The sequence below is a fragment of the Aythya marila genome, assembly GCF_965140915.1.
Source record: "Aythya marila genome assembly, chromosome: Z".
Classification (NCBI taxonomy): domain Eukaryota; kingdom Metazoa; phylum Chordata; class Aves; order Anseriformes; family Anatidae; genus Aythya; species Aythya marila.
Window position 1 is genome coordinate 40,954,559 of NC_139080.1, and position 14,117 is coordinate 40,968,675.

At 35.2% G+C, this 14,117-nt stretch overlaps 1 protein-coding gene across 2 annotated transcripts in view; it reads left to right on the plus strand.

Annotated features, from left to right (window-relative positions):
- VPS13A (vacuolar protein sorting 13 homolog A) overlaps positions 1-11,675 on the plus strand; it is a 119,986-nt gene extending 108,311 nt beyond the window's left edge. The window contains exons 69-72 of one of the 2 annotated variants that reach the window (XM_082783482.1): positions 3,743-3,828; positions 4,470-4,593; positions 8,148-8,222; positions 10,333-11,674. In XM_082783482.1, the coding sequence (XP_082639608.1) occupies positions 3,743-3,828; positions 4,470-4,593; positions 8,148-8,222; positions 10,333-10,383 (336 nt within the window). In that variant the 3' untranslated portion in view covers positions 10,384-11,674. Of the gene's footprint in view, positions 1-3,742; positions 3,829-4,469; positions 4,594-8,147; positions 8,223-10,332 lie in introns of both variants that reach the window. The other variant, XM_082783483.1, reaches the window with a different exon arrangement.
- Positions 11,676-14,117: the final 2,442 nt, after the last annotated feature.

Consider the following 14,117-nt stretch of genomic DNA (forward strand, 5'->3'; position numbering starts at 1 on the left):
TGGGTTCCTATTAGCTCTTCTGGAATTGGTTGCCAGACCCAGTACAATGAAGAAATAGACTGGCAATCCAAAAGCCTTTAAAATTTTCAAGTTGATCTGAGCAACGAGAGGTAAGGGTAACAGATTTGTTACTACTTTTCAAGTAGTAATGGTGTTTATGCTATTTTTTACAAAACTGGTTCAGTTCAGAGGAGTTCAAACATTTCAACTTTCGTTTTTCAGGTATTTTTTAGGAGAACTATAACAAGAATTATCATAGATTTTAATTTTTTTCTCTGCTACCAGCATGTTGTTTTTCATTTCTAACTTTGTTAAGGGCCTCTGTCCTTGCTTTCCAATGAATTAGGGACATGTGCTGTGATTTGGAGTCTTTCCAAATACAGAGATGCCACTTTTGGACACTGAGCGTATTTGCGTATTCATCCGTGCATAGATGATCACATCTATGATTAAATTATCGCAGTGATATCTAAGTATTTTTACTACAGGTAAGAATAATTTTCTAAGGACAGGATTCGTGCTTTGATTGCTTTGCACTTTACAGCTACTGGAGACTTTTTTTCAACAGATTCATTCAATTTCTATTTGCAGTCAATGAATCAGAATATATACTAATGTAATAAAGTTATTAAGCATTTTTAAATCGAAGTATGGCACTTGTTTTAAACATGAGCACTTGTTTTCTTACGGTAGTGAAACTGATATCAAACAAACAATGGTGTTAACTTCATTGTTTTCATCATCAAAGTGGTATAAGTTGCTATCTTTCTCAAAATGATTAATAACTAAACAATGTAAAATTATAATATTAAAATATATTTATGTATCTATATTAAGGGATACATTTTATATATCTTTTTATGTTTGAGTTCTATAAGCCATTTCAGTAGCCATTATCAGCAGTAGATTGGTTTATCCCTCTGTGGTGTATTTCATAATGGACAGGTACAAGGAATAGAGCGTTGGAAAAAAACAAGTGCAGTGGGGGTAGAAAAATCTAAAAGTGAAATAAGCTTAGTCTTTATATGTAGTTACTGCATGACATTTGACATAGACGTGTATTACCTTTGCAAATGGACTCTGAAACACATCCTGTGTTAATTTCCTAATTAATATCTACTGACTACAAAACTATAGAACACAGATGACAGAGTTTATGATCTTTGACTTACAGCTAGCAATGAGTAGAAGTTCAGTCTCAGTTCAACTTTCAGGAAGGAAAGCTTTGCACACTACATCCTAACAATATTTCTGTGCTGACTGAGTCTTTTGTTTGTGAATTTTAGTAGAATAAAATAGTTTCCATGGAATTTTGGGGACGTTTGAATAGGTGATGTATAGAATTGTAACCTTTGTGACAGTTAAGCACTACACTTCCATAATAATTTTCTCACTTCTTCACGAGGGGGAGCAGAATGGGAGATGCTCATCTCTTCTCTGTGGTGACCAGATAGGACCTGAGGGGATGGCATGAAGCTGCATCAGAGGAGCTTCAGGCTGGATGTTAGGGAAAGGTTCTTCACCAAGAAGGGTGGTCGGGCACTGGGACATGCTCCCCAGGGCAGTGGTCATGGCAATGAGCCTGCTGGAGTTCAAGAAGCCTTTGGAAAATGCTCTCAGACATGCAGTCTGATTTTTGGGTGGTCCTTTGTGAAACCAGGAGTTGGACTCAATGATCCCTGTGGGTCCCTTCCAACTCGGGATATTCTGTGATTCCAGTTACATAATTCTTGTACGTTATCAGTAAACTGAATGAGTTACAGTAGGGTGATGCGATTCGTCAAAAATTACCTAACAAGCTAATGGAAAGACAAAAAGAGAGGTAATCAGCTCTCATAAGACCCACTCTTCCCTTTACCCTAACGCTGCACAAAAATTAAGAAAGTTATCTTGCTTTGATGCAGGAGAAATAAGTTTAGTCTAATTTGGATGAGGAGGATCTTTATTCTATTTGCTTTTTCTCCCCAGTAATTGCTGTTAATGGAAGAGAGATACTGGTTATACTTCCGAATATTTAGAATGTGTTTGGTCAGTAAGAGAAATTGCTGACTAAATTGGAGAACTTGTGCCAAAATCATTACAGAGTCCTGCAGATTAAATGCAACCATATATTGGTTACCTCTATTTAACTATCCTTCCTCCGTCTACGAACCTTAATGCTGGAACGTTATGAAGACTGCCTTGTGAGAGGTTTTTTTAGTTACTTTGTGATCAAAGCTGGTACTTCATAGGAGAGGCAGGAAGAAACTCAAATCGTCTGATGACAACCCCTAGACAAAGCCTGAATAAGAAGTTTTAAAGAGTCTTTCTAGAAGAGCAATAAACAAAGAAAGGAGTTTTCCAAGCCCTTAATCACTCATTTCTTATGCCTTTCTTTTTGCTAGCTCTTGACACTAGATTTTGCACTAATAAACTCAATGACTTGCATAGGTAGGCACGTGATCAGTAGTTGTGGTTTTGCAGCCCAACAAGTTCGGGGATAGGAAAGTAATCAGAATTTTCTGATACGCTGTTCATGTGCTTTCTAGAAAGCTTTCTTTCAGGAACTTCTTGTTGTGAAGGTTCTTGTGTTCCAATCATGAAAGAATCAGCATTTTTGAGGGAAGGCATCAGTTGTAGAAAATTGTTTGTGTGAAGTTATCTCCGCTGTCAGATTTCCAGTCTTGGTGTAGACCTCATTAAATGTCCTTATCATTTTCCAGTGTTAATGAATACTCATTAAATGGTTTTGTCATTTTGACTGTAGTGAGGTCTAACATACATGTTTTAAAATATTCCCATACATATCTGAAACAATATGTTTATAGTTAACTATTTATTGAGTCATACTGCTTTATACTGATCTGTATTTACTTCCAATTTCTAACAGCTAGGAAGCAGGCAGGCAGTCTAACTGAGATGCACCAGTCTTGATTTGGTCACTAATCTGATCACTCGTTGCTTGGAAAGTCAGAAATCCCATGGTTGCCTAGTCATGTTAAAATTATAGACCCTCTATTTAAAAAAAAAAAAAAAAACTTAATCTGATGTCATTGATGTTTTAAATTTAATGACTAGTAAAAAATATTCAGCTACAATATTCACAGAAATTTAAAAAAAAAAAAAAAAAAAAAAAAAGGATTAAGCAAGTTCAGAGGAAAATGAAAGAATACAGAAAAATGTTAAGCATTACCTTAAATGTGTCATTAAGTCATGTGTGGTAAGTATATGTGTATATATATGTAAGTATATTACCACATTAAGTATATGTGGTAAGTGGGTATTTGTGGACAGTTAAGTATAGATTTAACCTAGGGCTAATGACTCCAATGTTTTGGAGATGATTCTATGTAAAAATTAGGAAACAAATCCTCCTTAGGTGTATTTTGACCATACTGGTTTCTTGTGTTGTCTTTGAACTGTATTAGCAGAAGTTTGGACCGTAGCAGTAGTATGTAGAAAACTGAGTCCTGAAATCTTTGGGGAAATTAAATTGTTCCTTGCCAGTTTTTGTTAGGATTGATTTCTGTTTGCACAGCTGCATTTCCAGGGACTAAATAATTCTATATACATGTAATTATAATATTAGCTGTCACGGATCTGTTAGTCACATTTTGACTTATGAAAGTAGTTTCTTTAAAAGTATGTGGTATATACTTTGTTATAATTTATACTTTTGGGCGATAAATACATTTTAAACAAAAATTAATATGTTAATTTTGTACTAGCATATTCAAAACTGTAAAACTTTTATCTCTTTTAGAAAATTGAAAATGGAAGATTTGCAAAACTCAGATATATTGCACATGCTATGGTCAACAATACAGATCTGTTAATGGTGACAAAGAGGTAAACTTTTGGCTATGAATAAGTGCTTAAGACTCTATCATCAAAAATGTGTATGCCTTAATTCCTGATCAGTAACTAGGCTTTGATGTGTCTATCCTTACATATGCAGATACGATAATGATGAAGGCATGTCTAGTGTGCTTATAATTATCTTATTCAATAGCAGCATTTTTCATCACAGAAGTAGGTTATTTGACTGTCATAGTAATTTTGCTATTTAAGGACAAAAAAGAATGTTGGGTTTGTAGTTTCTGTAACTAAGATGTATTTTTAAATTTGGTTAGGTTGAAGTCAATAAAACTGGGATTCACTTCAGTTAGCACTTTAGAGGAAAATGGATGATAAAGGAGTGGAGAATCAATAACGTCTAACGAGTATCAGTCATCCTTCATAAATAAAGTCTTTACAACATTTTTTAGAAACACAGCTACAAATACTGTTATGCTCTTGCTACGAAACAATATTTTAAGTAAGAGGACATTCAAAATTCAGACTTTCAGAAAGCATGCTGTACAGTTGTTATATATAATTAGACGGGAACTGTATTGAAACAATGTATGGCTTCACTAGATCTAGTGTAAATTGATAACTTACGTATTTTTACATCGATTTTTAAATTATAATTTTTTTCTATTGTCTAGTGGTGTCTTATTTGTGACAAAAGGGACATTTGGACAGTTGACATGTGAATGGCAATACACTTATGATGAGTTTACTAAAGATCCATTCATTGTTGATGGCAGAAGATTACGCATTGAAGCAAAGGTATATTAACCTGATCATGTTTTGTTATCTTTTTGTGATCTTTTATAATATTGAACTTCAAACTCCTGATCTGTCTTCTAGTTGAGATGTACTTATAGATAGAAGGGAGTTGAATTTGGCATTGGGAACTCCTCATGTTACTAGCTTCTGACTGTTTTAAGCAGAATGCTAAACTGGGTGTTTGATTATTCCTTGAGTCCTAGGGATTTTATGTTGGTATGCACCGGTTTGTCTGAAATTTCCAAATTTCATACTTTGGAAAATGGTGATCGCAGTGGTTTTACTCAGGTGGGCAGCTGAGCTCCACCACAACTGCTCTCTTACTTCCCCTCCTCAAAGGGAAGGGGGGAGAAAATACAATGAAAAGGTCTGAAGGGTTGAGGTAAGGATGGGGAGATCACTCAATAATTCTCATCATGGGCAAAACAGACTCAGCATAGGGAGATTAGTAAGATTTGTTGCCTATTACTAACAAGCTAGACAAGTGAGAAACAAAACAAACTAAAAACACCTTCCCCCCATCCGCCTTCTTTCACTTCCTCACCCCAAACAGTGCAGGGGAAAGGGGGATGGGGATTTTGGTCAGTCTATAGCACTTCGCTGCTGCCACTCCTTCATGGTCACTCTCTGCCATGTGAGGCAGTCTCTCCACGTGGGGTCCCTCCCAGCTGATGCTGTCCTTCCCAAGCTGATTCTGCTTGGGCTTCCCACAGGCTGCAGCTCCTCAAGAACTGGTCGAAATAGGGGTTAGTACCATGGGGTGCCTCCTCCATCCTTCAGGAGCAAACTGCTCCAGCACAGGTCTCCCACCAGATCCCCTGCTCTTGTGTGGTCCCTTCTCCATAGGCTGCAGGTCTGGCCTGGAATCTGCTCCTGCGGGGGCTCTCCATGGGCCGCAGCCTCCTCCAGGCCACATCCACCTGCTCCACCGGGGGCTCCTCCACCCATGGGGGGGCTGCAGCGTGGAGATCTGCTCCATGTGGGACCCATGGGCTGCAGGGGGACAGCCTGCTCCACCAGGGGCCTCTCCCTGCACAGCCTGCAGGGGACCTGCTGCTGCCTGCCTGGAGCACCTCCTGCTGCACTCACCTTGGGGGCTGCTGTTCTCACTCCTCACTCTCCCAGCTGCTGTTGCCCAGCATTTTTTTTTCCCCTTTCTTAAATCTGATCTCCCAGAGGCACAAACAACGTTGCTTATTGGCTCAGCTCTGGGCAGCAGTGAGTCCCTTTGGAGTCATCTGAAACTGGTCCTTACGTAACAAGGGTCAGCTTCTGGATTACTCTCACAAAGGCCACCCCTGTAGCCCCCCACAACCCCTCCACTGCCAAGACCTTGCCACGTAAACCCACTACAGTGATAGAGCACAACTTTCTCAGAAGGTTGGAGAATATTATTGCACACTCTAGCACTCATGCCAATACGTGGAATTCTTCCCTATTACCTTCTGTCCTGGTTTCAGTTAGAACAGAATTAATTTTCTTCCTAGTAGCTGGTAGGGTGCTAAGTTTTGGCTTGGGATGAGAAGAGTGCTGATAACACCCCAATGTTTTAATTGTTGCAGAGCAGTGCTTATACCAAGCCAAGGACATCTCAGCCTTTTGCTCTGTCCTGCCAACAGGCAGGCTGGGGGTGCAGTAAGAGCTGGGAGGGGACAGACCCAGGACAGGTGACCCGAACTAGTCAAAGGGGTATTCCATACCATCTGACGTCATGCTAAACAATATATAGGGGTGGCTAGCTGGGGGGAGGGGGCCGGACTGCTCGGGGTCAGGCTGGGCATCAGTCAGTGGGTGGTGAGCAATTGCATTGTGCATCACTTGTTTGTACATATTATTATTACTTCCCTATTATCACCATTGTATTATTATTATTATTATTGTTATTATTACTTTTGTTATTATTATTTTCCTGTCCTATTAAACTGTCTTTATCTCAACTCACGGGCTTCACTTTCCATTTCTCTCCCCCATCCCAGAGAGGGAGGGGGAGGGTGAGCGAACAGCTGCGTGGTGTTTAGCTGCCGGCCGGGTTAAACCACGACACCTTCCCAAAGATTCAAATATATCAAACCAATCCATCTTCATGTGCTATGCTTCCAGGATTTTTTCCTCCATTTGTTAATTATTTGTTAATTAAGTTAATCAAAAATACAATAAGGTGTTAATGTCTTCTTAAAAACCACGATGACAAGTGCTTATCCTTTCCAATTCAAGTTGAAGAATGTTGCTCTCAGTTGTGAATTTCATTAAAACAAACTAAACAAAACCTTCCCTGGTAAATTGTGAAAGGAGAATAAGGAGACAGATGAGCACTGATGACTGAAACAGAGGCAATATTCCTTAAAATATATATATATATATTTTTTTATATATATATATATAAATTATATATATATATAATATAAATATTTATAAATATATATATTTATATAAAAATTTATAAATATATATAAAATATATATATATTTTATATATATTTATATATATAAATTTATATATTTAATTATATAAATTATTTAATAATTTATATATATAAAATATATAAATTTATATATTTATAAATTTTTATATAAATTTATAAATAAAAATTTATATAATTTTTTATATAAATTTATAAATATATAAATTATATATATATATATTATTATATATATATATATATATTTTTTTTTTCAAGATATATATATCTTGAATTCCTGTTGAGATGGTAACTGAAAATAATTTGAATCAACAAATTTAGCTGTCAGGGATTTGGTTTGTTTCTGTTTTATTAAGTTTCACGTGTGTAATCGTTGAATCTTGGGTGTCAGGATAGTCCGGATGTTTTACCTGCAAAGAACAAGTCATTCAGTATTTCACTCAGATTATTTGTTTCTATTGCAGAGCATGAAATGCAGAGCCACTTTGTTTTGGAATACTCCAAACTGGATTTCTGACTGCAAATTAACATTTGCAGGGTGAAATCCTACCGTAATTCTTAGTTTCTACCATTTCAAACAACGCTGAATAACACATCTTTATCCAATATTTCAGGGTCATTCAAATATATGCAGTATGTTCTTCATTGAAATCTGTGGTTGAAAAGTGTATTTTGCATATCACTGTCCATGTTTTATTTCTGAAGCCTAGATTGTTATTTTCAGTATCTAGGACCACTGCTTGCAAAATCAGTAGCAGTAGAATGCCAACCTGGGTAATAACTTGAAGGAGGATAAAAAGATCCTCCTTCATAGGGTACTGAATTTTGTTATGCCGTACTCCATTATTTGCATTCCATTCCTACTTATTTTTACAGGCCAGTCTCCAGCAACTCCATGGTATAGAAGGTATAGATTTGTTACTGTTGGAGTGTTAAGTCCACTGTGTTTTCAGGCAGAAAATGATGTTTCTCAGGGTGTGTGTGATGTGAACATACTCAGATTAGTTTGATGGGTACATGATGCTTGGTGCTCTCTGAACCATAGCTGCCTTAATGGTAAATAAATTCTTACACATGAAGTTTGAAGAAATTAACTCTACAATTACCTAATTACTTTTTTTTTTTTTTTTTTTAGGAACGAGTAAAGTCTGTGTTCCATGCCAAAGAATTTGGAAAAATTATTAATTTTAAAAGTCCAGAGGATGCTAAGGTAAAATCAAAATATGATTACAATTATCCAGTGTTGCATTTGGCTTAAAAAGTGGAAAAAAAAAAATCTTAACGTTGAGTGTTGAAAATAAAATATTTCATACTCATACTTAGTACTCTGTCCCATTGGACATGATCTCTCCTAACTGAGAGATAACTGAGATTGTGTTTCAGACCCTGCAGCTCTTTAGAGCTTGTGTTTACGGTGTGAAATACCAGCTCCTTCCACTTTCTTATGGTTGTTAAAATTCTCATCCAGATAATGCATATCATCTCCCTAGTGTCTCTGATAAATCTTAGTTTATAAATCTGACTACATCTACAAGCATAATGGTTGTTGATTCAGCCCTTAAACAGATGGAAAGAGCAATGATCTATTGATACTGAATTTCAGAAATTCTCAATCTAAACACCAAACTTATACTTACTTTTATCTTTGGACGTATAACTGCCAGACAGCTGATTTGATAGTTCTACTAATGAAAGTAAGCAATCAAGAATATGAATTAAAATAGTAAAATTTAATAGAACAATATTTGTAAACTACCCCCAGAGCTTAAGAATGAGGTAAATATTAATAGAGAATCAAATAGCTTATTTGATGTTATAATAATTAGATAAGTTCTATATGATCTCTTCATTTTGACATTAGTTCTCACTGCAACCTGGTTCAGGTCTGCTACCAGCACTATGAGTTAGCAAAGTTGCTAAATTCTGTCATATTTTTAATCGGCATGAATCATTATTTTCACAAAGAATAAATTAATCTTGTATATATGCACACCTCCTGCATCTACTCAACAGTTTAAGTTGCTTTTTTTTTTTTTTTTTGGCAAGGGTAGTTTACAACTGCAGCTGAGTGATACCTTTTGGCTCTTAGCTCAAAAAGAATCACAAATACTATCAAGGTGTTTGAGAGCCCATTGCTGACTTTTACTTCTCTTGTACTCTATGGAGGTGCTGAGCTCCATTTTTTATTTTATTTTTTTAAGCAGCACCATGGACTGTGAATTATGTTATGCATACTATAAGTGCTTAAGCAAGGAAAAGAAAGCAGGAAAAAAATGTATACTTTTCATTAAATGTTGGTTTGCTTATTTTTCAGAAAGGTCCAAGCACCTCACACACAAAACCAACAGGAATGCAGATGTGAGGGGGTAAAAGGTCCTTGTCAGATAGACTTGGTACAGACTGTACTTACATCTTAGTGAAGGAATACTTTAAAGTTTCATCAAAAATGCTGTCAGGTTCTTAGGGACTGTCCTACTGAAAGTATGGTGTCTTCGAGAGTTCCTTCTGGGCTGTCTAGCCTACAGCTTACTTCTACAAATGTTGCGTTTGTGCTTGTGTATAGAGTGAAGACACCAAGGCAAGCATTTTAGGAACAGTAAAAATGAAACTGGACCCTTCACAGTAAGGAGTATGAGGTCACTTCATTCCCCTTTTCAGTCTAGAGGACACTGTAGTGCCCTAGTCTAGAGTCCTAGAGTTCTAGAGTTTCCAGAGGTCCCAGAGTCTTAGTCTAGTGTCCTAGAGTTCTGCATCTGTGAGAAGTGCCACGTTTCTCTTCTGTGTTCAGAAAATATGAGAATTCAAAATTCATGAAAAGAAACTGAATATAGTTGAGAAAAGCATTTTTTTTTTCTCCTATAAATAACTGTATTATCACATTGCTACAAGAAATTCTTGTCTACTGTCTTCTGTTATCCTTAGTTTTATAGTGTAATCTGGGACTAGATGCATCTAGAGTTGTAGACTAATGCAGAGGGTTAATAATAATGTGCATGAAATAATGATTTCATTTAATTTTATAAAGTATTATTCATTGAAATGTACTCCAGGAAACTGAACTAACTGAACTGAACTACCTAGGCAGCTTAACTAGTTGTGGTATTCAGTGTCGTCATGTCAGATATTGGTACTTCAATGCCTCCATTTTCGTGTGAGAAAATCAGGCATTTATAATCTACAGTAGAATTTTAAGTACTGTGTTAAAACTTGGGGAGGGAGCAGGTAGTGAATTGTGTGGCCATCCCAATCATATTTGCAGCTGCTCTACGTGATTTTTACTTAAGGATACATTTTCATTATTTCCTTTTCCTTTCATGCAGTGGATCCTTTCTAAACTGGAAGAAGTAAGAGAGAATCAGCCAAAATCATAATGAATTTAGAAGCACCAAGATATGAAGAACGCTGAACATCTACCTTCTAGTTTCCTTTACAAGTAGAATTATATGCATAGTAACTACAAAGTTGAAAAAAAAAAAAAAAAAGAGGGTGGGGAGTGCAGGGGTGGATTGATGAAATTATTTGTGGTCACACCAGTCTACAGATACATCACAAAAGTAGCTGCTATTAAGTTTAAAGAAAAAACTCCAGTGATCAAAAAAATTTGCCAAGTTTCACCTTCTTGATTTTTTTTTTTTTTTTTACTTAATAGATTTCATTTTACTTAAACATATATTTTATTTTTTTTTTTCAAAATACAGTTTTAAATGAATTTGTTTTACCATTACATTTGGCACTGAAGCTGAATTCTGAAATAATTCTTTTGGTACTATTCAGAGCAAATCTTTTGGCTTTGATTCTGAAAATCAATATTTAGTTTCTGTCTTCTTTTTCTTACAACTTGAGGCTGTGTTGAAGTTCAAGTTTCTTTTGAAGGAAATGTTAACTTAATCATCACTAGTCTTACAACTCAAATTCTAAGAAGGCATCTGTTCACCAGAAAAGCCTAATTTAGATGATCACAGGAGGGGCTGCATAGTTACCAAATATTATTTTCTTTTTGTAAATGAATAGACCAGGTCATGATGAATTTACATTACAATATCACTTTTAGTGTAAACTTTTTTATATCCTACTCAAGGAAATGTCGCAGCACCTTTATCATTATTCAAAGAAAATATAACAGTTTACAAAAACTTACAATGGGGATAATAAATATATGTCTGCACTAGAAATATGAATTAAAGCTTATTATTCTAAATAAAAGTTATTAACAGATTTCCAACTGAAGAAGGAAGTTTTGAGGTTATAAGGGCACTGTTGCATACCAAATATATGCCTTGGATATTGTGTGCTAAGCAAGTGGCAAATAAAGTCAGATTTATATTAAATAATAAATACAGTATTTCACAGTTGCGTTTTTCAACTCTTTTTACTTAATGGAATATTTTTGTTTCATATCCAGACATTAGAACTTTAATCGGGACAGCCTGAAGCTGTGTGATACTACTTACTTCTTAGATGTGTTAGTCATAATATTGTTGAGTGCCTGATTACTGCGGTTGATGTAAAAAGTACAGGAAACAATGCAGTGTTAGGTAAAGGTTTCCATAAATTCCCAAATCAAAGTCTTCAGAATTTCTGGTATATATAGTCAGTATCTACTGCCAAAATATTCTTTCCAAACAATTGTTTGGAATGCATATATCCGTGGGATTTAATTATTCTGACACTGCCAGTGGTGCTTCTGAGATGTAAGTTGTTGCATTATTGTAAAATCTAGAATGACTAGCATGCTAACCTGCAATTGCAGTTCCTTAATTTACTGTAAGTCTTGTCTTAGGTGTTGAGTAACCAGTTAGTTGTTTACAAAATACAGATGATTTTGTAATTTTTCCCATAAATTATAAAGTGAATCAAAAGGTTATATGTGAATTCTGAACTATGACAATGACTGTTACTCAGCTTGTTTATACCACAGATACCAAAAGTATTAACTCAGGTTATAGCCATGCAAAAATAATAGAATACTTTGCCTTAGGTAGTACTGTCATCAGGTGCACTGAATAACATTCCACATCTGTATTTTTTTTAAATCAATCACACTTAATCATAGGCATGATAGTTCAATTTATTTAGTTCAATTTATTTATTTTGCCAACAAACTCCTGATTGTCAAACCTCAACTGTCTCTTCTGTATTTGAGCAATTTAATCATTAATGTTGTTTAATTTATTTTAAATTTTAAATATGTGTGTCTGTGGTTAAGCTTATGTTTTTGGAAAACAAAACAAAGTTTCAATTTTTCTATGACGTATAAATTATTTTGAGCTCCTGTGCTGACTAGAAGTGTTAACATGAGAACTAGAACAGTGGAAGTGTGCTGGTCTGATCTGCATCCAAAATGTTTGAAAGTCAATGTGGGACGTTTCACCACCTCCCGCCTCGTCTCAGCTTGTAATGACAACATGATTTTCTCTAGCTCCATTTTTTCTAGTCAGTAAATGGTATCTTTTTCCTGTGTTTTTTCCATATGCTTTCTCCATACAGTCATGAATCAATTTTGCCATTTCTCAGCAGACATGAGTTGTCTCTGTTTTAACTGTAAATCGACTTGGAAAGAGGAGAAAGATATTCAGAATTATGCTGTTGTGTACCTTAATGGATTGCTGAAAATTATTTTAAATGTCCACTCTGGTGTGCCTCATTCCATATTTCATTTTTTTCAACAAGAAAGTAGAGCAAATATATTAATTTTTATTGAATATTTATATACAATTATACAAGGGAATTTCAACAAAAGTAAAAATCTAGACATCTAAATCTGCCCACTGTAGTGCCTAAAATATACTATGGCCTGTGTTGAAAAATGATTTCTATTCTGGGCAAATGTTACCTAAACATAAATCCTTTAAAAAATGTCATTTAGATTTCCAGTAGTAGCTTATTACTGGTTAGAATTTCCTCTCTGAAAGGAATAACCAAAATTAGAATTGAAGATGGCGATGAGAAGTACTGCTGGGTGCAGGTGACCGGATTATGCAGTGTTCTAAAATATGCAGGGTACATTGCTAAAACAACTCTGTTTGCACCTTTTTTTTCCGTTTTTTCTTCTTTTCTGCATGGCTTTGCATGGCATGGCTTTTTCGTTTCCACCCTCTGCCCTGCTTCCCCCTGAGCCCACCCCAGAGTCTCCTCCCCCACTGACAATAAAGTAAAACTGAATTTTATTTGACTGGAATTTGATTATTTTTTGTTTTCCATATATGTTGCATTAATAGTTGTGTGTTTTTGTTTTTCATTTATTTACAAGCGACACTTATTCAAAATTTGGTAAGTAGAAATTGACAAATGAAGTCAAATCCCATCTCTGAGAACACGGGGTCAAGCTTCTGTTGCAGCAATACAGACATTAGTCTTTACCTTTGTAAGGACAGTTTTATTTACTAGATTTATATGTATATAATTTCCCTCTGGTGTAATCGTTTTATCTTGATACATTGAAAAAACATAGGTGGCATTGCCAAATCACCAGCTTCTTATGAAGTCATCTTTTTTTTTTTTTTTCCAAAAAATTATGTTCACATGCCATTAACTATTTCTTATCTGTACCATTTCAAAAAATACACTCACATATCAAAAATCACTAAGATACTTTGTTCCTTTTGAGTTATTTTTAGTAAATGTATCTGCAAATAACATTAAATACCATAAACTAGTCAACACAAGAATACTACTGCTATGTAATGGTAGTTAAAATTTAACACAGCACAGTCCTGAATATCAAGTTCAAACCCTCAGTTTTCTAATTATTCTGGTGATGTAAAACAGTTTCAATAAATGTCCCATACGTTAATAGGATTGTTCAGTCTTGTGGCTTGTTTGTAAATATTTCCATACTATGTTTAAATTTATATTATATCTGATTTGTATGTATTTCCTGATCTTGTATTAGCCTCAAGAATTAGATTATTCTGGAAGCTATTCAGATTTTTCTTACCCTTCTTGAGCTTTTCACATCTGAATTCCAGAAAAGAGCAATCTAAAGATTGCATTGCTTGGAGCCATGTAAGTATTGTACAAGGCAAGAGTCTGCAGCATTTCTTCAGCAAGTCATACAATTCTACCATACTTTTTTTTTTTTTTTTTTTTTTTTTTTCCTAAGATT